This window comes from Pristis pectinata, chromosome 5 (assembly GCF_009764475.1).
Source record: "Pristis pectinata isolate sPriPec2 chromosome 5, sPriPec2.1.pri, whole genome shotgun sequence".
Lineage (NCBI taxonomy): Eukaryota > Metazoa > Chordata > Chondrichthyes > Rhinopristiformes > Pristidae > Pristis > Pristis pectinata.
Genome location: NC_067409.1, coordinates 56,893,673 through 56,918,077, shown reverse-complemented (window position 1 = coordinate 56,918,077; position 24,405 = coordinate 56,893,673). Strand labels below are relative to the sequence as shown.

The 24,405-nt window shown below is 37.2% G+C and overlaps 1 protein-coding gene across 1 annotated transcript in view; it reads right to left on the bottom strand.

Moving 5' to 3' along the window:
- col1a2 (collagen, type I, alpha 2) overlaps positions 1-24,405 on the bottom strand; it is a 50,591-nt gene that overhangs the window by 6,025 nt on the left and 20,161 nt on the right. The window contains 32 exon segments of the mRNA XM_052016928.1: positions 177-230; positions 343-450; positions 553-606; positions 729-836; positions 3,565-3,672; positions 3,759-3,812; positions 3,814-3,876; positions 3,878-3,922; positions 5,445-5,498; positions 5,936-5,989; positions 8,516-8,623; positions 8,714-8,767; positions 8,881-8,939; positions 9,832-9,883; positions 11,347-11,400; positions 11,515-11,568; positions 12,188-12,295; positions 14,644-14,742; positions 14,837-14,881; positions 15,984-16,037; positions 17,238-17,291; positions 17,603-17,656; positions 19,097-19,150; positions 19,956-20,054; positions 21,345-21,398; positions 22,077-22,175; positions 22,328-22,381; positions 22,917-23,024; positions 23,150-23,203; positions 23,300-23,398; positions 23,487-23,531; positions 23,629-23,727. Of these exon segments, the coding sequence (XP_051872888.1) occupies positions 177-230; positions 343-450; positions 553-606; positions 729-836; positions 3,565-3,672; positions 3,759-3,812; positions 3,814-3,876; positions 3,878-3,922; positions 5,445-5,498; positions 5,936-5,989; positions 8,516-8,623; positions 8,714-8,767; positions 8,881-8,939; positions 9,832-9,883; positions 11,347-11,400; positions 11,515-11,568; positions 12,188-12,295; positions 14,644-14,742; positions 14,837-14,881; positions 15,984-16,037; positions 17,238-17,291; positions 17,603-17,656; positions 19,097-19,150; positions 19,956-20,054; positions 21,345-21,398; positions 22,077-22,175; positions 22,328-22,381; positions 22,917-23,024; positions 23,150-23,203; positions 23,300-23,398; positions 23,487-23,531; positions 23,629-23,727 (2,262 nt within the window).

Here is a 24,405-nt window from a genome sequence, read left to right as displayed (position 1 = left end):
ACCCTGTTCTGTACCTTTGGGAAGGCCCAGAGATCCCCAAGCACTATAATGGGTTCCGTCTCCCTTCCTGATGAAGTGACTGCTCCCCGGGCATATGAAGAGAGATGCTGAAGCGTAAGTCAGCCTAAAAATGGGTAAATATGAATGTTATTTGGGCTTCTTAAAGATATACTCACAGCAAGACCTCTGGGACCCATTAGGCCAACAGCACCAACTGCACCACCAGGGCCCTGAGGTAAAGGGAAACAAAGAATTACTTTCCTGTGCATGTTGTAAAATGAAAGATTTAAAAATTAATTTACAAACAACTCCTTGATTTAAGAACTAAAACTGCAAACGTACAGCCTCACCGCGGTTGCCAGCCTTGCCGATTGGACCTACATGACCGTGAGCACCAGGTGGACCAACTGAACCAGGAGGGCCAGCCCTGCCAGCTTCACCACGCTCACCCTGAATATTGGAAAAAGAAAAAACGATCCAGTTAAAACGTTGAGGAAACAATGCGATATTAGGTCAAAGCTTTCTGAGAGCAGCCATTAGGACTGCACTTACCTTGGGCCCAGGCAATCCAGCACGGCCAGGAGCACCATCGCTACCAGGATTTCCCTGAAAAGCAAAACATGAAGAAAGAAAAAAAAGATGATATGATGTGCAGGGTATTGTCTACCGTTTGGGATACAAGGTATGGAACGCCAGCATTGGCAATCATGAGTTAGTCATATACTTACATCACGGCCAGATTCACCAGGCTGACCAACTAGACCAGCAGGACCAACAGCACCAGCTGCACCACGAGTACCAGCAGCACCTGCAGGACCAGTAGGGCCAGGCAAACCCTAGAAATAAATAACAAAGAAAGAAGGTTAAATCTCAAAGGAATGTCAGGGTAAGGAATTTTCTCACAGCAAGCTAACCATATCAAAAATATAAGAAACATTCCAGCACCAATCCTAGAAGAAGGGTTCTACAGGAATTCTGCCGAGGTTATGGCATACCTTCAATGAGTAACTGGAAAGCCCAGTGAAATGCCACATGCAGCTGTAAACAAATGTTCATGGCATTTCTCTGTGTTCTCTGCCAGTATGTAAGCGGAGTTATGGTGGGTCACCAGCAGGTCTTCTCTGAAATTTCAGTGCCATTATTTCTGGAAGGGGTGTTTTATTTTTTTTCTCATTCATGGGATGTGCACATCGCTAGCAACACGGGCATTTGTTGTCCATCTCTAACTGCACCTAAACATTGGCTGGGTTGGCATTACATATAGGCCTAGAATGTTTAAGGATAACAGATTTCCTTCCCTGAAGGACATTAATGAACCAGATGAGTTTTTAATGATCTTCTGGTAGTTTATTGCTCAGTGTTACTAAAATTAGCCTCTTAATTCAGATTAATTTTACTAGTTGAATTTATATTCCCAGCTGGCTTTCTGGGATCAAAACATTTGTCTCTGGATCAACAGTCTAAGGCTCTGGAATTTAGGCCAATAACTTAACCAGTATAACCACCATTCTCCTTATGGTATATAAATAGCTGAAAAATATCATTATCTCCTGTTAAATATACTCTTGCACTAAAATCTCCTTTATTTACTAAATTATGGAATATAATTACAACTTCAAATATTACCAGATATGGGAAGTCCCTAACAATCAGCTACTGACCTTATTCCATTCACTAATAAGATCATGGCTCAGGTCTATATTCCTAGGTAATCCATATATCCCCTGAGACTCTAGGTGTCTAACAACCTATCAGTCTCAGCCTTCAATAACACTCAACAAGTGAGTATCCACCACCCCTGCGCTGGGAATTCCAATGAGTTACAATCTCAGAGGAAAGAAAGATATCCTCAGCTCAGTTCTAAATGCTTGGCTAAATCATGAGATAATGTTCCAAGTTTTAGACTCTCTAACTACAGGAAGGAACCCTGCATTTTTCCCTTTAATCCCACTAAGAATACTATGTTTCAACAAGATCTCTTTTAGACCTTTGGATGTGAATGAGCATTGATCTTTACACTCATTTCTCATCATAGGGTTCCTCATCCTGGAATCAATCTAATGATTCTGTGGTGCAGCGACTGATTGATACAGAGACTAAATTTGCACACAGTAGTTCAGATACGTTATCACCAACACTTTGTAGAGTTGCAACAAGATTTCCTTCCTCTTCTAATTTAATCCCTCCATAATAAAGACCTGCATGCTATTTGCCTTCCTAATTGTTCTCCTATGTCTGAATGTTAATTAGGTCCTCACCATCTAAAAAAAATTTTGCTGTTCCTCCTACCAAAACGAATAATTCCTTATTTCCCCACATGCCCACTTACATAACCTATTCCCTGCAGTCTCTGCTTTCTCCTCATTGTTCACTTTCTCATTTGGCTTTGTATTACCAGCAAATTTAGATACATGAAGCTTGGTCCTTTCCTCTGAATTGTAAATAGCTGAAAGCTCAGCACTGATTCCTGTGCTACCCCGTGAGTGACAGTTTATCAACCAAAAAGTGATTCATTGAGGGTCCATGTAATCTCGTTCTGCTTACTGTGTTTTAGCCAGGGTTAGTTACCCTTTCTCTGGCCTTGGATTACATAATAATCTCTTTCCTGTCACCTTATTAAGTGCATATTAAAAATCAATTGGTTCCTCTCAGCCACTGGACAGCAGTTCCCTATTTTTTTAACATCCTTCCTTTCCTGAGCTACCTTCTACTCCACAGGGACCGTACTGAATCTATGGAATGTAAGAAGATCACTACTAACCACTGCCTTTTTTAGAATGCTAGGTTATGGGTCACTCCACATTGTGTTCCACGTTACATCTATAATACTTGTCTTTACAGTGATGATTCGGAATTTCTGATACTCATTGCCCACTGGTTCCCCCACTATTTCTGATGTATGCTTTATGACTTCTACTGTGAAAATAAATGCAAAATTATGAGTTTAGTAACTCATTCACTTCATTTTCCTCTGGAAATTTGGCCCTGACTTTGGCTCTAAGAACCTTTGTTTACTTTCATTCCATTTCTTTCTACATAACTGTCCAAATTCTAACATTTTTAAATTTTATGTTTATTTAATAAGTTACTCACATATTCCATTTCTTCCTTTTATCAATTTTAGTTTCTATACTTTTCCAATCCTTAGGCTTTTTTTTAAGTAACATTATAAACTCCTTATCTTAACCTAATACAAATGTAATTTCTTGTTCTTTATTTCAAAATAATTTGTATCGTCTTGAGCATTGTCATAATTCTTCTCCAAACATTTCCTCTCTAACACAATCTACAGGCATTTAAACCCCAAATTTTAGCTCCTAATTGTAGTTTCTTCATTTTATTTAATCTCGTATGCTTTTCAACTTTCACCCAGCTTTCTGAATAACATAAAGGATTAATCAACATTCATATTGAACATAATGTCATCTCATGCAATATTTTTGAATGTTTAGTTTAAGCTTATATTTTATATGATATTTATTCAAACTGATCCATGGAAGATATGAACATATTATGGTTACTAAGTGTATTTGTTAACTGGTTGATAAAAAGTATTATACTTACAGTTGGACCTGAGATACCTGGGAGACCTGCCTCACCTCTTGTTCCTGGAAGACCAAGTAAACCTACTGGGCCAAGTAAACCTTGAGGACCAGGGGAGCCTGGAAGTCCCTGTAAGGAAAGATCAACATGAGTGGATAAATTAAATGTTATGTTCCTAATAAAAATCATTTTGAAACAATTTTAAACTTACTTACAGCAGCTCCTGGTTCACCAGCTGGACCCTTTTCTCCAGGGTAACCAAATGGACCCAGCATGACCAGTTGGACCAGAGCGGCCTTGTGGACCACTGTCACCTCTTGCACCTTGTGGGCCCTGTATTACCAGCTGGACCGGAAGGACCTTGTGGACCTTGAGAACCCTACAAAAGCACAAATGAATTATTGCATTAATTTACTCTTGATTACAACTTTTGATGCTTGCTGATATATATTCTATGATTTCCTCACTGACAGAAAATTTATAAGAAACGTACATTTTACCATGTTTCAAAACAATATTTTCTAAATTAAGATTGAGCAATATCTATTCTAGAAAACACACAAATGCCTGCTCTGCTATTGTACAAACTTTGGTGGGATGCATTCATATTGATGTCTCCAAGAGCATAATAATTTTAAAAGATAAATATCAGAGGTTTTTACTTTGTCGGGTCTACTTTTTGATTGCCCAGCAAATAAAAAATCTATTCAGGGACAACAACATGAAATACTAACTTTAGATGCTAGAAGATCCTGCCATTGGTGGGAGAAGGAGTGTTTTAAGTTTATGGTATTTTGTTAGAAGTAAAAAAAGGATCATGGAAAGGTTAACTCTACCTTCTTCCCAGATGTTTTTTGACTGGCCTATAACCTTGTTCTTAGTATTTTCTGCTTTATTTCAGATTTCCAACATCTGTAGCATTTTTGCTTTTTGTTAAAAAATTGGATATGGCATCCTGCTGTGCATCCAGTTCCTCACTTTTCTTTTTCCCTCCTTCACTTTGTAGTGACAGTTTCCTACCTGACTGCAATTAAGCTAACAGTTTAACCTAAGACTGACACGTCCCTTGAGAACTGCTTTGGTAAAGAACATGTTAAGTACATATATTATGTGCAAATGTGTGTTTCCTTCATGTGTTTAATAATTTCTGGGTTGTGGTTTGGGGAACTGTGGATCTGCTTGTACTTTGCTGCATGACCCCTGGAGTTAATCGAGTTTTATAATAAACATCATAATCATAATCTTGGGTGGCATGGTAGTGTAGCGGTTAGCGCGACGCTATTACAGCATCAGCGATCGGGGTTCGATTCCCGTCGCTGTCTGTAAGGAGTTTTAGTACGTTCTCCCGTGTCTGCGTGGGTTTCCTCCGGGTGCTCCGGTTTCCTCCCACATTCCAAAGACGTACAGGTAGGTTAATTGGGGGCTTAAAATGGGTGGCGTGGACTCGTTGGGCCGAAAGGGCCTGTTACCACACCGTAAATAAAATTTTTTAAAAACCTGCATTACATTAATTTTCACCTAATTGTTTGGGAATTGAGATAATGGTGAATTGAGTAAACACAAAGCTGAAGTTTTTTGCTAAGGGCAGTTGAGAATTACAGATCAACCAGAATAAGGAGATGAAGTGAAATAATCTATCCAATTATATTTTTGAAATACCATCACATTCAGCCTTTGGTAATCATTCTTTTAAGAAAGAATAACCACTAATACTGAAATTGGTTTGGATTTGCTAATCATAGCACTGAAACTCTAAAGTTATCTCTGCTAAATGTAAAACTACATTCCCTACATACAGGTAAGGCAGATATTATTTCTAGCATTGACACTAAGCACTTGAATACTGCATACCAGATATATTGTACTGGTAAAGTTAATGATTGAGCATAAATATTACTTACAGCTGGGCCAGCAGCACCTACTAAGCCAGCAGGACCTGGGAAGCCGGTCATACCCTAGAAATAGTAAAGCAGTTTTTGAAACTAGCTATTTGTAAGCAAACCCACATTATTCAAGTTTAACACAAGTAGGAGAAGAATTAGGTTATATAGCCCACAGAACCTGCTCTGCCATTCACTAAGGTTGTAGTTGTACACCACCTTCATGACCCATCTCTAACTTTATATTCCCTTTGTGTACAGGAACCTTAAGTATACCCATCAACTGAACATCCATAACCCTCCAAATTGGAATTTCTTTGAACTACGTCGGTCCTAAATGTTTAGATTAAGACCTAAGTCTAAAAGTTTCAGCCATGATAGCATCCACTCCAACAAACCCTTTAAGAAATTAATATTCTTCATTGAAGTAACCCACATTCTTCTAAATTGCATGGAATATAAGCCTTTTAAACTCAATTAAATATTTACAGTGCAATTATTATTCAACTTACTGGTGCACCATTTGAACCCATAGCTCCTTGTAGACCAGGTTCTCCAGCAGCACCCTAAAGAGAGAAATGCAAATAATCATAAACATGGAAAGGGCTATTGTGATCACTGTTCATGGTATATTTCTGTAACCAGGGACATTCCAGGCCAGCCCTGTTCACATATTCAGTCTGAACCAATTTGCCGTGCTTGGATCTAAGACAGTAATGTCAGATGTTTTCCTCTGCCCACCAACAATTTTATTCCTTTCTCATTGGAACAACAGCACCAATGGGGCGTAGCAACATGTAGCCCAAGGGTATAGAAGTCGATGCAATGCACAATTGAATGCAATACATGAACCATAAAGGATTTTACTGAATAAATTTGCAGCTGGCAAGACATTAGTGTTACGGATTAGGTTACTATTTGGTGAATGTCCCTTTAAGACATAGTACAGTAGAGCATGTGAGAGTGTGTGTGGCGTCATTACGACAACAGCAGAAGATAACGACGTGCTGATGTTTTGGTTTTAGAGCAGTCAGAAAAAAGAGAGAGAGGGAGAGAGAGAGACACTGCCTGCTGGTCTCTACTTCGATGGATGAAAAGCAATAACTGTGTCTGTCACTACAATCCACATACGGATTTGTGGAGTAATCCGGTGGAGTCCACTTTGTCGTTAAGCTGTAGAGGGAAACAGGTACTTCTGTGGACGGCCACGTCTCGAATGCCTTTCGGGATGGCAGATACTTTGGAACAAAGCAGTGGAGATCAGTGACTGAGGTGTCATATGGGTTCCATCGTGGAACATTTGGATTTTGTAATTTCTCTATTCTCTCTCTACATCTTCTCTTCAGTCAATGATGATTTTGCAAAAGCCTTTGCTCCCGTTTCACCTTATGGCTTGCTGAACTGAACTTTGAGAACTATTCCTGGACTTGGAGTTTGGGAATTATCCACACACACACTTCGAATTTAGTTTTTGGGGTTAATGTTTAATATCTAACATTTTTACCTTTTTTCTTTCTTATTATAAGTAGTTATTAATAAAATAGTTTCTAACACTTATACATGAGTCGGTGTGTTTTTTTTGTTGCTGGTACGTAACATGAGCAGTTCAGAAATTTACGAGAAAATGGTCATTTCCCAGGCAACTTGCAACATATTTATATTTTAAGTCAGTCCACTGTATCATTGATGTTTGAAAGGGAAGAACACTGTGCATCTCTCTTGTACGAGTATTGCTCGTGACACTGTTTCAATAACTACAGACAGAGATGACACAGGTTGTTGTGCCATGAGAAAGGACTGCCATTTACAAGTGACGAAATGTGGGGAGGGCCATAACTTAGCTTACTCTGGAACTCAGGATAGTCTGACAAGGAGTAAGGAGTTATGGAACTACTATGGGAGCTACTGGCTGGAAAACTTGCAGTGCATCTGTATGAGAGTGTATTCTTTCTGCTAGGTGTTATCCATCTGTTCATTAATTTCTTGTAGCAGGGTGATTGATGGTCCCAATCAAATCATTCAGGAGACTGCTGCAGTGAGGTGTCAGGTGTAAATTTTATAGCCTAAGTGGGTGCTTAGGATTTTACACAGGAGTTGGACAGGAAATGTAGCTAATATTCCATGGGTTCCTCTGATGTGTGCTCAGTACAGTTTAATGCACCAAATAAAAGCATGTCCTAACCAATGCTAAAACAGTGTTCATTTAACCTTTCTTCAATGCCAAGAGAGTTAGTCTCAAGATCACACCACAAAATCTTCATATATAAACATAGAACAGTACAGCACAGGACAGGCCTTTCAGCCTATGATGTTGTGCCAAACTACTTAAACCAATGACTCCTAATTAATCTAATCAGTCTTCCCCGCAACATAGACCCATATCCTTCCCTTCTCTGCATATTCATGAGCCTATCTGAGAGTCTCTTAGACACTCCTATGCTATCTGCCTTTATCACCACCCCGGCGGTGCATTCCAGGCCCCCACCACTTCTCTGTGTAAAAAGACCTGCCTCACATATCTCCTTTGTACTTTGCCCCCCTCACCTTAAAGGCATGGCCTCTAGTACTAGACAGTTCAATCGTAGGGAAAAGATACTTGCTGTCTATTCTATCTATGCCTTGCATATATGCCTAACCATGAGACCAGGTAAGTTATGTGGATAGCATTTAGGCATGCATAAAAAAGTAAGTATTTGGTAGGATATCACTTATATCATTTGCTGAACATAATATAATGTCACGTGAATAAATTTTGCCTTCAGTACCTCAACAATTTATTTCAATATAAACTAATCCAAGGGAACTCAGACTCAGCTAGTAATTCAATCTCAGTATCGTGGCTATCACAATAGTGACAAAAATAGTTAAGTGGATTGGAAAGTTTTATCATTTCATCACATCATTAGTAATTGCAACAGAAGTTGCTATTGACAGAAAACTGGGTATGGAACCATCATGCCACATGCCCATTTTTTAAGACAAATGTTTATCATTTGAAATAATGATCTGCACATGAAGAGATATTCCATAACCATCAATTAATAAGGGTAGGATTGCCCTTTAGTCAAGTGGCTTTAGATTTGGAGACTTACTGCAGGACCAGCAGAGCCAGGAAGACCCACAGCACCAGCAGAACCGACTTCTCCTTTGGCACCAGGAATACCTTTCTCTCCTTTGGCTCCAGGGTGTCCATCTGCACCCTACATGGCATAAACAATAAAAATGTAGGAGCCTGTTTTTAAATGAAGTGAAAATATTTAAATAAGTTGGAGGAGAATTTTCAGACGTACAGGAGGACCAACAAATCCAGTGGGACCAGCACGGCCAACTTCTCCACGTTCACCCTAGGCAAAGGAAGATCAAACCAAACAATGTTACTATTATTGCCATCTCAAGGAGCAGCCTGAATAAAATCTCACTAGTAGAGCTAATTACAATAGATTTACATTTTTTTTGCCTCTTCAGCATTTGGCTGAAAACCTTTGGCTGGGAACTTGTGTGCTACATGATCTACCGCTGATGAAAAAGAAAATGTGAACAAAAATCAAGGGCACAGTGAAATTTATATACTGCGTTCCCTCTTGCATCAAGCAAGTGGCGACTAAAGCACCTTGGATGTGTGTGGTAGTGTCCCCGGCATGCAATGCACGTTCAGGTACCATCTCTGGGATTTTAATTCACGTTGAAGATACCTCTTGCATGAACAGGGCTTCCAACACTATGCCAGGCCTGTTCTGCACCTGAAAGTGGACCTTGCTGTGCAACCTCCAGTTGGGGCTCAGAATCTGACTCAGGTGGGTCTCTTTTAAGTTACCAGCTCTCTTTTTGGATCCCACCTACTTTGCCAATTGTACTGACCCCCAAAATCCCCAGCTTATGACTCACATGACTCGATCTCCACTTATTAAGGTCTACTGACCACAAATCACCTAACCCTTCCCACCAACACACCCCAAAGGCTAATGATCATCTGATGGCCTCCCAGCTGCACCAATTACTCAACCAGAGCCTGCTTGTTGATCACTCAAACATCCAAACAGAACGTCCCCCCACCCATTCACTGACAGTCTTCCCAACTGATGACCGCAGGCATCTCCCCAGCTACCAACAATGATTACCAGTAGCCAGCCATCGTCTCAAGTCCTCCTTCTGACTGAGGACCTCACCCCACTCTGGGCTTCTCTCCCTATGCTTTCTGGCATTAGTCAAGGCACCACACCTGCCTGACTGCTGTTGTGTGCTCTGCTCCAGCACAGTATACAAAGGAAAGGACAAAGCCCAGGTAAGGTCTTCTGGGCCCGTCACACAGTAGTCGTTTAATTTGCCCCTGCACTCCCGAGGCACAGCATTAACACAAGAACTCATGTCTAAGTTTAACGTTGCACCACTTGTTCTGTTCTTTACTTACAGCAGCACCCAGCGGACCAGATGGGCCGCTGGACAGAGGCACCTGCTTCACCCTGAAGAACAAAAAATGTAAGTCAGCTGCTGACTGTAATAAAAAAATAATAGAATGCAAACTATCACCAGAGGGAACTTCGACTACGATTCAAAAGAACAGTGATATTTATGTCAGCAATTACAGAAAGACAATCAGTTTAATGATCTTAGAACTTATGACATGGAAGAGTGCCATTCAGCTCATTGTGTTCATGCTGCCCTATAAAATAACTCTTTAGGTTACTCCTTCTTTCCAGCTCTTGGTTCATAAGGACACAAGAACACAAGAAATGCTGCACTATTCCACAAAGTCGTAGCTGATTTGGTCTTGGTCTCCATATTCCTTCTGGTTCCACATAATCCTTGATCTACTGAAGCCTAAAATTATGTCTCATTTAATTTAATAATTCAGATCTCTGGAGTAGAAAATTTCAAAGATTCACAACCCTTGTGCGTTTGTTTCCATGACACTTTCAAGCAGTAATTTCCAGACCCTCTATACTCTGGGTGAAAGATACTTGCCCCAAATACTGCCTAATTATCTTACTAAGTAAATTAAATCTATGTTTTTGACCCTTCTGCTCACCCTGTATTGGAATTTCACAATTGCTCACCTGTCTAGGAAACTCATAATTTTTTATCTCTCAGTTATACCTCTCAGCCTAGGCAATTTCTACTCATAACTGACATTCTCTAGCCCTGGCTGCTTACTTATTACAGCACAGAAGGAGGCCATTGAGCCCACTGGGTCCATGCTGGCTCCCAGCAGAGCAATCCCATCAGTCCCATTCCCTTTCCAATTTCCCCTGCAGCATATTCTCTCTCATATCAACGTCCCTTTGGTTCTCTTGCCAAGGTAAGGGTTATTTTTACAACTGTCAATTAACCTGTCAGCTAATCTTTGGGATGTGGGAGGAAACCACAGCACCCTGTGGAAACCCATGTCATCACAGGTCAATTTTGAACCCAGGTCCCTGGAGCTAAGGCAGTAGCACCATGCTGCATCACCACCCTACCCTCGCTGTGCCACTACACCATGTATGTAATCTTCTGTGTCCACTCTAATATGTTGACCAAAAATATACAGTCTACCCTGATTGTGGCATAATTATTGCTTTATATGGTTCTAGTATGGCCTCCCTATTTTTGTATTCTATGCCTTGACATATTAAGGCAAGTATCATTTTAGCCACCTTAATCACCTTGTCCACCTGCTTTGCTACTTGCAGGAATCTATGAACAAGCACTCCAGGATCTCTCTGTTCTCCATGTATTTTATTTTTCATTTATGGTGCACTGCATATGCTTTCCTGGATATTTGAAGTTAATCTCACAAAATCAAGTGCAGTTTGCCAAATTAAATTTAGGCTTGTCAGGGGATGATTGACTACAATCCGGATTTGCAAACTTATATGAGAACTTGAGGAGAAAAACTGTTGCAGTAAAAATTGTAAGAAATGAGTGACTGTTATCAGAAACTTACCCTGTCACCAGGGGGTCCAGCAGGACCAGGAGCACCAGCAGAACCAGGAGCACCCTATAAAATAGGAGAAATATCAAGCCATGGATTCATTGGTATATATTTTCAGATGGAGTGATATTAAAAGCAAAAAGGCAAATTTATGGCAAAGAATTGTCAATTGACACATACCCGTGGACCATCCATGCCTGGATTTCCTTGGGGACCAGGTGGACCAACGTCACCCTATAAAGAAATGCATGATGAGTTAAACTGAATATAGGATAATATAGAAATAAGAAATGACAACACATATTATTGCATCTTAATATCTCTGAATTCTTTAAAACATTACTTTCAAGAATGCGAATAGTTTTGTACGTTTTTGGAGAATATAAATTGGCCATGTGCTACACTTGTTCTGGTTTACACTTCCATCTTATAATACCTTTTAAACTCTTAAAGAAAATCAAAACTAAATGATTGAACTGTGTTTTGACATAGAAATTCATCTCTGGTTGGTAATGCTACAGAGAAGCAGCAGCGCTTTTGTGTTTTGTCTTTGAAACTTGCCTCCTTTGAAGCTAATGGAATCCAATTTCAGAAGGGGAATACAAAGTGCTGCCTCCACTATACAAACAGTTTGGTATTATTGGCCAGGATGAATTTTTTTTGCCCACAGAATGAGGTGTAGTCATGAAGTAATCAATAAGAAGCACAGAATGAAAGTTTCAAGAGATTTCATTCAGATTGGTAGATAACATGCAGTGTAGTATAGTGATGATTTAGCCAGGAAGAAGTACAGGAGATGAAGAAAATTATAAAGTTTTAGAAGAAAAAAATTCAAATATGAGAAAAGAATTACCTTTTCACCCTTAATGCCAGGGCTTCCAGAGGCACCTCTCTCACCTGGCATACCCTGAGCACCTTGAGGACCTTGACTACCAGCAGGACCAGTAGCACCAGCTTCACCCTAATCAGGAACAAGGAACAATTGAACAACATTTCTGAGAGCTTGTTAATATTTTGTACTCTAATCACTGCAATCCATTTACAATCTTCTTACAAAGAAATTTGAATTGCAAAGTAGGACCAAGTTTCCCTATTTAAAAAGGTGTGTGTGTTCTGGGCAATTGAAAATTTAATCAAGTTAGTATGATCAAGTCGGACAAACATTTTTGCTGTTTGCACCTGGGATATTGAAACATGGGCCAGAATCTTGCAGAGAGCAATGACCCACCTACATTTGCTGCTATATGATCAAATGTACACATACTTTTGTGGATCTTTTGGTGTGAATTTGCCAGAAGAAGCTGGCTCCAACCTCAGCGGTGAGGTCACGCCTTCTGCACAGAAATCAAATCACTGGGGGTGAGGTTGGAGGGGAGGACCAATAACAAAACTACTAAATAAAATATTGACTGGCAGCTAAGCTATGCCCTGAGTTTATCTGACTGTCAAAGCTATCAAAAGCTAGGAATGTTTCTGGCATTAAGAAATATTCAAAAACACTAACTGTTGAAAATTAATCAAACTATTAAAAAATTAGAATAATTATATTAATATTAAATAAACAAATTAAAATTAAAAGTTAAAACCATTTAAAATATTTAAGTATTAAACAGTAGGGTGTCACATGGTGCAGCTGGTAGAGCTGCTGCCTCACAGCTCCAGTGACCTGGCTTCGGTCATGATCTCCGGTGCTGCATGTGTGGAGTTTACATGGTCTCCCTGTAACTGCATGTGTTTCCCTGGGTGCTCATGTGTATTGATAGGTTAAAGGCCACTGTAAACTGCCCCTAGTTTGTAGGCTAGTGGTAGGATTTGGAGGGAGTTGATGGGGATGCAGGGAGAATAAAATGGGATTTGTGTAAATTGGTGCCTGATGTTTGGCTCAGTGGGCCAAAAGGGCCTGTATCCATGCTGTATGACCCTCCATGACTACAAAATGAAAAATTATTTACTATTTAAAAAAAGTAAAAATGATAAATTAGAAAAAAAATTAGAAATATTCAAATTAACCTGAGCAATTAAAAAGACCTAAAGTACAAATGTTTTGCTTATTCCCCTGAAGACATCCTACTCCATTGATATAATGGAGAGAGTTCCCTGCACCAGGTTTAATTGCTACAACTTTGCACTTCACCACTTGACTCTGTTGTAGACTCACAAGTGAAAAGCAGAGAGAGGTTTGGGAATTCTGCATTTGTGCTAACACGTGTGGATATCTTGAACCCGCCACTACTGCTCCACAAAATCTGGCTGATGAAGGCCAGAAAAATGGAAGGATGTGAATATTCTCCCCCTTTGTATCCATGATAGGATGTGTGTAAATCATTTTAAAGAAATTCAATAAAAAACATGGGAAGCAACATTTTGTTTGAGAAAATATTAGTATTAACTAGCAGGTATTTTCCATAAGCAAAACGTTTGTATTTGAACTTTCCTCGGCAATGAAGGGTGTTAAGTTATATACTCACTGGAAAGCATTTGACTTCATACTGACTGAGCACATATGTTGGGAATGCAGTTTGAATTCAGTGAGAGGGGTGGGTTGACCCCTAAACAAAGGCGAGAGAGCTGTCATAGTCTTCATTTGGGGCTGGTTTGTTGTTTAATGCATGATTTAGACCAGTTAGACATGATTTATGCAAGTTTAGAGTTTGCAAGAGACTGGGAAAAAAATTTGCAATGAATGTAAATTTATTGCATACATTACTTTTCTTCCAAGATTTTCCATATATTTTAAGTACACATTTCCTTGATCAAATTAATATATCTGATAAAATATTAATGTACCTAATTTTACTCAACTAAATTGACAATTGCCTTAAATATTGAGGCCTTCCAAAACACAATAATCTCTGAGTGGCCACATGTATAACATGCAGCTAAATGACTCTCTTATGATATGCAAATGTGTATGTACTCAAGTGACTTTTGCAACCATCTGTAAACCGTCACTTCAAATATATTTAATGTGGTCTTTAGACTTAAGGAAGATACACCTCAAATTATGATGACCTAATAATGATCATATTAAGGATTTATTTAAACTAAATATTGTATTGTAAGTAAAACAAACTGCAATAGAACCTTCGTCAGAGTGAACAGAGGAAACAAACTAACAATTTGTGAAAGTATTCTGGTATAATTTAGCAATTTAAATCACTAATTAGCTGTTCAATGGATTTGCCGAGCATCAAATGCACAGTTGTGACATCTGTATTTTGACTTCATAACACAAAGCAAGAAACCACTTGTGTTTTCCAAAATCTTTCAGAAGGTAGGCAACAATGGAGTTGTTTACTTTCAACATACCTTTCCACCATCAGCACCAGGGGCACCTTGGGGACCACGAGGCCCACTAAGACCTTGAGGACCAACAGCACCTCGTTCACCTGGGCCACCTCGCTCACCCTAAATGGGGAAATATGAAGTATGTGCTTTAATCATGATCTTATAATATTAAGCAAACTCAAAAATCAAAAGCACAGAAGAGACTTAAACTTACCCTTGCACCAGAAGTGCCTTGACTGCCAGTATCACCTCGGATGCCCTGTGATGAAATGAGAAGGGGATAGGTGTGGTGTTTTAGAATCACAGTACATGGTAAAATACAACTTCAAATTCAAAAATAAACAAATTTGTCAACTACAATATTTTTTCCTTCTGTTTCTTCTTGGGTTACTTCAAACTATTTAAATTTATGAGACTTGGTTCAAAAAGGAAACCATACCCCTAAAAGTATACGGTGAAGAATAATAAGATGGGCCTGCCAGTGTTTGGTGTGAACGCCGCAAACATAAATGGCAGATTTTAACTTTGAGTGTTGGAATTGCAATCCAGCAGAGTGTATAGACTGCAGATTATTCAACCTATCTGATTTTCAATCTGTTGAGATCAAAGCACTGAAAATTAGACAGGTTCTAATCTATCCCATTAAATCATCACACAGATAGTGAAGATGAAAATCTAAACAAAATGTCTTTAACAGAGTTTAATTTGCATGAATTTAAGTAGCGTTATAGTACTTTAAATGTGTCGTAAAAGATTAACAGAAAAGATTAATTGATTAATTATTTGCTAATTTAGCTAAATTATCAGATATAATGGAATAAATTTTGTTTTCAATATTTTTGTATGTGTACATAATGTTAATGAGATCAAACCACAGATTTATGAGCTGTTTCTGCTGACCTTCGGTCTATTGGAATTTTGTACACTATTTGCAGCATATGGAAGCCTTTTTTAATATCCACACTTAAGGGTCCTACAGCATATTTAGGGCTAAGCTGCTCTGAATCCTACAGCAGGTGGTGAATATGCCATGCAATCACTCCCAGGTGAACTTCCTTTAAAGTGGTCAGACCACGAAGCTTTTCTGGTACTGCTGGATGCTGCTTAAAAATTACTCTGGCTATATTTGTCTAACTATGATTGTGGGATCCAAGTAAACAAACCTGTAGGCAGTTTACCAATAATATTTTAAAGAAGGCTGCCTGTGAATTTCTAGTACATTGCATAGTATTTATCAAAGTTCATTAGCTGGATGATTTTGTACCCCCTCTTTTGAATCATTTGGCATCAACTATATAGATAATACAAGTTATTTCTTATATGTTATGTTTTATAGATTAGTCAGTTAGTTGTTTCCTTACCTTGTCACCTGGTTTACCAGGTTCTCCAACTGCACCAGAAGGACCAGGGAGACCCTACAGCCAAAGAGAAAATAAAAACTGGACATTAATGTTAATGTTAAAAAATCATTTGCAGTTTACAGATACTGCCCCTTTCAGTAGTCTACATTCATAAATTATTTTTAACTGACTTTTCATTTAAGAATTAAAAAATGGAAAATTGGCTCATGTCAGATCTTTCAAAGTAGCTACCCTAAATGTTGAAGGCAATAAATTGTAGAAAATACAGCTAAAGATGATAATACATGTTATATAACTTGATCCAGCTCTCTAATATGTTGTCATGGAATAAATATCTAAATGAAGAGGAAATTGAGCATGTGGATGGTAATGTTTGTACAATTATATCATTGAGCATGCAACTCAGAAATCTTTCATCTTTGTCACCAATCAGTCATTAACCCTTCAGCAATATTTAACATTGAGCAAATATTTAATAGCAAATGTTTCTCGATGTCATCTCAAGAACAAATTACTTCAATAAAAGAATGCTATTTATCAGGAATATCTCTGTTTTATTTAATGGGGTAAACACCTGTTGCATTCCGGCGAAATGAAAATGTAGTTAATGAATTTAGGAACAGCTTCTTCCCCTCCACCATCAGATTTCTGAATGATCCATGAACCCATGAACATTATCTCATTATTCCTTATTTTTGCACTATTTTTGTAATTTATAGATTTTTATGTCTTTGCACTGTACTGCTGCCGCAAAACAACAAATTTTATGTCATATGTCAGTGATAATAAATCTGATTCTAATTCTGATTCTGAAATCCAGATAGGTAGGAGAGATTTCAGTTGGCTTGCTATAGCCTGCAACCAGTTGAGTAGATTTAGACTCAGTACTGGTTAATTTACATATTTGGAACTTTCAGTTTCATAACATACAAAACTATACTATAATTGACATTATTAACCTAATGCCTTCTACAAAGCAAAACAAAAAACTGGAAAAATGTTTAAAATATCGTTGCTGTAATTGCTACAGCAAAATCAAGCCATATTCTATTGGTAACACACATAAGCATCCATTGTCTGCTAATTGTGCAAAGATGTAAACACATTCATTTTAAATTTATATTCATTAAAACATTTACAACATATATATGTTTTATGACAAGATCACTTTACTCATTCTATGAAAGTGTTATTTATAACAAAATTCTACCTTTACTCTTGTTAGTAAAAAGAAATTCAATTTCAGAAACAAACCTGGAATCCAGCACTGCCACTAGGACCCTGTTCACCTTTTGAACCAACGGGACCCTAAAGGGTAACAAGATTGAAATTGTTTGCATGACCAATTGTTAACTTCATCTATATTGTTCAATTTGTATACACCATTTGGTAATCAAAGAAAATAAATGAATTGATTCAGTAATAATGTTGTAATTCAAAAAATCAATGGCATTAACGTTGATGTTCGTTACATTTCAATGTCTATTAACTTCAAAATACATAAACTAAACCTAACATGTATTTTAAAACTGTATCTTTCATTCTACATGATTTTAATGTTTACATTCGTACCTAAAACGAGGACTACGTTTTTTCAGTTTTTCTAATGATTTACTTACCACAGCACCAATAGCACCTTGGGCTCCAGCCTCACCATCTTTGCCAGGTGCACCCTGAAGCACAAAATGACCAGAGGAAAATTTTGTCAGTGCTATTATTATAACAATGAACATTCTTTATTGTAACTCCTTATTGATTGTCAAGTCTGTACGTTTATGACTGCTGTTTAAATGTCAGAATGAATAGGTAAAATGAATTTTGTCACTGCTTATCTTGGAGATCCTTGTGATTCCATACTCTATGACTGATTTTACTTGAAATACAATTGATCAAGGTTCTTCTCTGGAGATGGAGGGATAGGCATTCCTGTAAATGTACTTGCAGTCTTTTTTGTTCTTTTAAGAGCTTCAGCAACTTTGTTTTATAAGAACAACAGATAATAACTATGATTGCCCTTTCTCCTACACTTTGGAGGCAATTTTCAATGGTCATTGCTTCTTCACCTAAAAAGCAGGGTATCTCGAAGGATTGTCCAAAATTGACTTGCGTGATTCAGTATTCTCCACCATCTCTTCTAAGTGAGTGAGAGTTTATTTAAACTTGTAAATTAGGGATACAGGAGGTTGATTGCAACGTTGAATGAACTATGGTATATGCCCCATGCGTACTGGTCCCAGCTATGCCAAGAATTAAGCAGCTTAATCCACCAGAACAGAGCCACCAGTAATAGATACATTTTTAGTTCTGAGGATTTTATGACCTTAGGAGGTAAGACACTTCTTTCCGGTCATTGTGTACGAAAGAGAGTGATTTCCTGTCATCTGAAACTAGCATCCCATGACCATTTTACTCACATAGCTTTCAGTAAAACTCAAATGAGGTACAACCTGAAAATAATGGGGGCTTGGTAACTGAGGTAGGCAAGTGCTGCAACCTCACCAATAATCTCAATGTCTGAAACTGAAATTACACCCCATCGCTCCAAGTAATTATTCAAATTTCTGGGAAAATATGAAAGCTGCCCGATTTATGCCATGAAATAACTGCCTATAATCTTAATTCACTTGACTGAAATTCCTCCCTCTGCCACTTTGATGGTTCAATTTTATTTCTGTTGAAGTTAATATGTTTCTACATTTGCTTTTCCAGCAAATGTGGTTAAATTCTTTTCAAGTGGAAACATTAATTTTGGAGAAATTTGTGAAATTGTCAAAGTAGATCAGACTACAAAGAAGGTCAGAAGTCACTTGTATTGATCTTAGTCATTGATCACTCAACTTCCATACAATAACCTTGTGCTATTTTAAAGTGTAAACCAGCCCATCTATTTTAAATTGTGTGCCTTTTTGTGGACTGAGAAACATTAGAGAAAAGAGATTTATTTATCCACTAATATCAAGACAGTAGCTTTTATCCTTATATGGTACAACCCTTACCATAAGTAAACAGAGACACTGATGTTTTTGAGTGTATTGTGCATTAGCTTTATAGACTACATGAACTAAACAACACAGTTGAGACACTGCGAAATGCATTTATGACATTAAACCTACCCTTAGACCAGCAGGACCAACAGCTCCTCTATCACCAGGTTTACCAGATGCTCCCTGGGAAATAAGGCAAATAATTTTCATTAATCTTTGGCTTTTTAAAAAGCAAACTTATAGCCATTATTCAGACTAACTAATTATTTAACATAACTAACAAGATTTGTTTCTCTTAACTCCGAGGCCATTGATGATTGCAGAGCAGGTGAAGATCAAAAAGTGGTCTCACATACAACAGTTCTGTAATTGAGCTGTAGTAACTGGGATAGGGATTTACCATGCCAGAGTGAGGCTCATAGGCCACACTGGATGATGGTCAACACAAAGTCAAAGTTTAGTTTACACACACACACACACACACACACACACACACACACACACACACACACACACACACACACACACACACACACACACACACACACACAACATTGTTAAAAATGTAAATGTCAGTGCCAGTATTTGGACCTGTGACCTGATTTTTGGATCTGCAAGCAGCTATGTAGTCCACTGCTTAATTCCAATAAAAGCAGCTGACATATCAAATGGATGAATGCTAAAAAATAATATCAATTTATACAGATGCACAAGAATAGAAATAACGACCAGATAAAGCTGTCTTTAGTGCATCAAAGTTACAACCAAAATACATATAGATATTGGCAGAAAGGTAAAACATTCTGTTTATACTCAGGGAGTGTTACAATGATGTTAATAAAAATTCTTTAAAAAGGACATCTAAATAATTTTGATTTGGAAAAGCTTTAATAGTAGATCAATTGTAAAGACCACTCAGAAAACATTATGATAACACATTTGGCATTTAGTACATATTTGCTGATAAATACGTAATTATATTACTTACAGCGGTACCTTTTGGACCAGGGAAGCCCATCATACCAGCCTGACCTCTTGGGCCAACTGGACCAGGGGGACCAGTGCGACCTTCTTCTCCAACTGGGCCCTAAAATATATGATCTTAGACAATGAAACAATGCTCTTCACAAGTTTCTTTGGATTTTTCTTGCAGATGGTTTAATTAATTATTCATGTTTGTGGTTTTACTTCCATGCATGTTATTGCTAAATGCAAAGATATTTGAATATAAACTCTGCATTTGTTATTCATTTGAAATTACATAGTAGTTGGTATTGTAGCATAAGGCAAAATGCATAAATCTAAAACATTAGTAGGCTTTAGTATCCGAAGAGTCAAATTATATGTTGTATTAAAACATGATTCAGACAACAAAATATGAAAATCAATTGAAGAAGCTATCCATATTGATTATCCATTGATACTACCTTCAATAATATATAAATTTCAGCAGGATTTGTATTTTAATCTATTAATCTATATATTGGTCCAAAACTGTGTGATTTAGTTCAGGATTCTGTGATGATAATAACACTAATTATGACCAAACAGAAATACATACATGCATTGTGACTGAATCAAAAGAACAGCTGCAGTTGAAATGAAATGGCTAATAGCAATCATTATTATGGCTCTAAATTCCTCGTGTTCACTGCATAATTAGGTTCCAATATAACATTCAAAATGTTGCCCATGTGGATGTTTCTAATAGCAAAAATGGTAATACATTCTCAAAAAGTTTATCCTTAAGCCTTGTCTTTTGTTTATCAAAAGTTATTTCTGAAATTTGATTTACTTGTGTATTGCCAGTCTTAGATATTTTCTTGCTGTGTTGTAATGAAACAATTTTTAAGTGATCATCTGCAATTCCACAATATCATATTAATTGTTGGATATGTATGCATATGATTTGCATGTGGGTTCTTAATATTTTCCAAAATTATTGATACAAAACTGTTATCTCTTTGATTTATTGTTAATTATGAATTACAATTTTTGTGCTGAACACATCATTAATGATTAAATTGTTTCAGGTTACAGGGGCTTAGGGTATAGCTTTTGTTAAGTAATAATGAGTATACAATGTTATTGCATCATAAATAAGTAATTGTTAGTAGAACTAAATGGCACAGAATTTGCAGTTACTGTGCCAAAACTAAATTGCCACATTATTCAAATGGCATTTTAATAAAATAATGTTACTTTAAAGGTTAGCAAAACCTAATAATTAATGCCTAATAATTAATGCCGAATAATTTTAAATGTTTGGGAATAATTCTAATGTAATATTCCCATGCAATTTGCCATGCTTTATTCAAACCTATTAGATTGAATAAGCTGTCAAGAATGGGGAGCAGAAAACCTAAAACCAACTTACAGCAGGACCTGATTTGCCTGGAGCACCTATATTGCCAGTACTACCTACGAGACCCTGAAAAATAACATATTACTGTAAGGTGAGAAAACTTACTGGAACACCTTGATTTCCCATAACACCAGTTCTACCAGGTTGTCCCATATGACCCTATAAATAGTGAAGAAAGCAAAGATGTTTTACATCTTATTCTATCATATACATAATTAAGATATATCATTTTAGATTTTCAATGAATATATCTGTTCATATTTAAACTGTATATAAAAATCCTTCAAGAGTTAAATTTAATTTGTAACGAAGACAACTCATCGGCAAAAGCAGAAGTGGGTTGCTCCAAAGACTATTCAAGAAATAAAAACGTAAAACACAATTGAATACCTGCTCCAAGATAAGAAACAACAGAAGCAAAATCAGTGACTATTCATTTTTAAAAACATAATTGTGCAAAAATAAATCACAATACAAGTTAAAATATCTAAATTATATAGTGGATTTTAAAAGAGATTTTTCTATTCTTTGCTGTATAATTCTGGAAGCTTCTACAAAGATGCAATCAACAATTTATTAATTTAATAAACTACAATAATATATCAGAGAAAGATTTTCTTAGTTATAAGCATTACATAAAGATTTATAGTATATAAATAAAAGGGAAATATTACTCCACAAACTTCTAGTTCTATTGATTTCTACTGGGCCTATTATTACTGTAGTTGCTTTAGGATTGCTCACCCGTGGACCAGGCATACCACTTTCACCAGGACGTCCCATGTCACCAGGAGGCCCTTTGGCACCAGCAGAACCAGTTTCACCACGTCTGCCAGGTGCACCCTAGAAATGACATAGAAGGCAGGGTAGAATTATTCTGAATGTCTCTGGTAGGTTTACCGATCTAATTATTTAATAAGAAGTATCACTGTTTGTAGAAAATACATGTTGCTCATTTTTACTTGATTTGTTAATATTAATAAAGCAAAATTTACCATGCCGCCAGCTGATCCATCACGACCTGGGATACCACGGTTACCAGGGGAACCCTGCAAATAAAATGAAAAACAAGATTGAAGATTTACTTAACCATGGCTCTCATTGACTTTTGCAAGTGTTAACTTATTGGGAAGTTGCCAATAAACAACAATAATCCAGAATTATTATTTTCTCATTTACTTTAATTTTATTGGTTTACATGTGTAAAATCATTACAAATTGCATAGCCTGGTGTTGGGTAGACTAAAACAAAATTACAGCCCATTCTGTGTGCATATGATTGGCATACACAAAACCCATTAGAGTTTCATAAACAAATCTCCTGAAGAGTTAAAAAATTAATATGATCAATAGTATTAAAATGCAAATGCATTTGTGAGAATTCTGAAACTCCTAACAATGTTTGATTCAATAGGTGAGAAATATTTTGCTAAGACTTCATAATTGCAAACAGAAGATATAAGCACAACTAAATCATTACATCACTGTAAATATTATTATTAAATAATCATTAGCTATTGATTAGTTTATAAAACTGAAGATCTGACATATTATACACTTTTTAAAGTTTAAAGACAACTTTACCCTTTCGCCAGAAATTCCTGGCAGTCCCTGCAGACCAACTTCACCACGAGGACCCTGCTTGCCTTGTTCACCAGATGTACCAGGGGCACCTGCAGGTCCAGCATCACCCTGATTTTGCAACAGAAAAGTGCAGGCATGAGTGACAGTTGAATAGAGAATCTCATGGCAATCAAAATTACAGAAGAAAATGGCTAACTAAATTATAACGAACACATCAGACAATAAATACTTACCGGTTCGCCTTTGGGACCGGACTCACCCTTGATGCCTTGAACACCGGGGTCACCCTAAAGAGAGTAAAAGGGTTATTACAAATACAATTATTTCATCCCATTGGATGAAATAGTTAAGGTAATGACTACAAGATTGCATAAGTTACTTACAGGGAATCCTCGAAGACCTGCAGGACCTATTGCACCTGCAGGGCCAGTCAGACCACGTCCTCCTGGAAAGCCAGGAGCACCTGCGATACCTGGAGCACCCTGTGTGTGTAAAAAAATACAAGATTAATTTTTGATACTTGAGAAAATAAATGAAGAGTCACTATAGATGTGTGCTGGATATACCTACAATTGCACCCTTTGATCCAGTGAGACCATTGGCACCTGCGTTACCCTATAATTTAAAAAAAGAATGAATCTAGCAAGAGGAATACTTTCATTTGAATAAAATCAAATCTCAAAATGCAAGAATTGCTATCACAAGTACTTACAGGAAGACCCATTGGGCCAACAGGACCCACAGCACCAGGCTCACCTCGAGACCCTTGAGCACCAGTTGGACCACGAGCACCCACTGGTCCAATTTCACCCTATGTTATGAAGAAATAAAAGGATGTTAGATTGTGAATTCAGTGCAAGTTGTAATCACAGGTATATTGTATTTATTAACCTGCGACAAGCTGGTTGACACGGAACCTGGCTTGTCGGCCATAAACGAATATGATCCTCTCTATCTAAGACACGATTACTGAACATTAACCACCGATTTTGCTTACCAATGGGCATTATTATTTCCCGCTGTGTTTAATTTCTTTTATTATAACTCTAAAACAACTGATATGATAAACACAGTGGATCTTATCTAATAAAAATATGAATTGGTAAATAACATTTATTTCATCAGGACCAAGAAAATGGTATATAACTTAATGTTTTGCAGCTGGAATAAATTAAGTTGTTAATATTAGAATTTTTAGCCATCAAACTGCAAGTTTCAAAACATCAGAATAACACTTAATCTAATCCATAATCTGAAACAAATACCAAGAGTGTCCCTTTGATTTTATTTTGCAATATGAATTATTTGAAACCTAATTATCAGGTCAATAGAATAAAGATAAAATTATGTTGCTCAAATTCAATTATTTAATTTATTTAATGTTAAAAAAATCATCTTTTTTCTCTTTGCATGGACAATCATATATCAGTCAACCAATTTATGCACTTCTTTGACTAATTGTGGTTCTGAGTACTGTAGTAGCATGAAA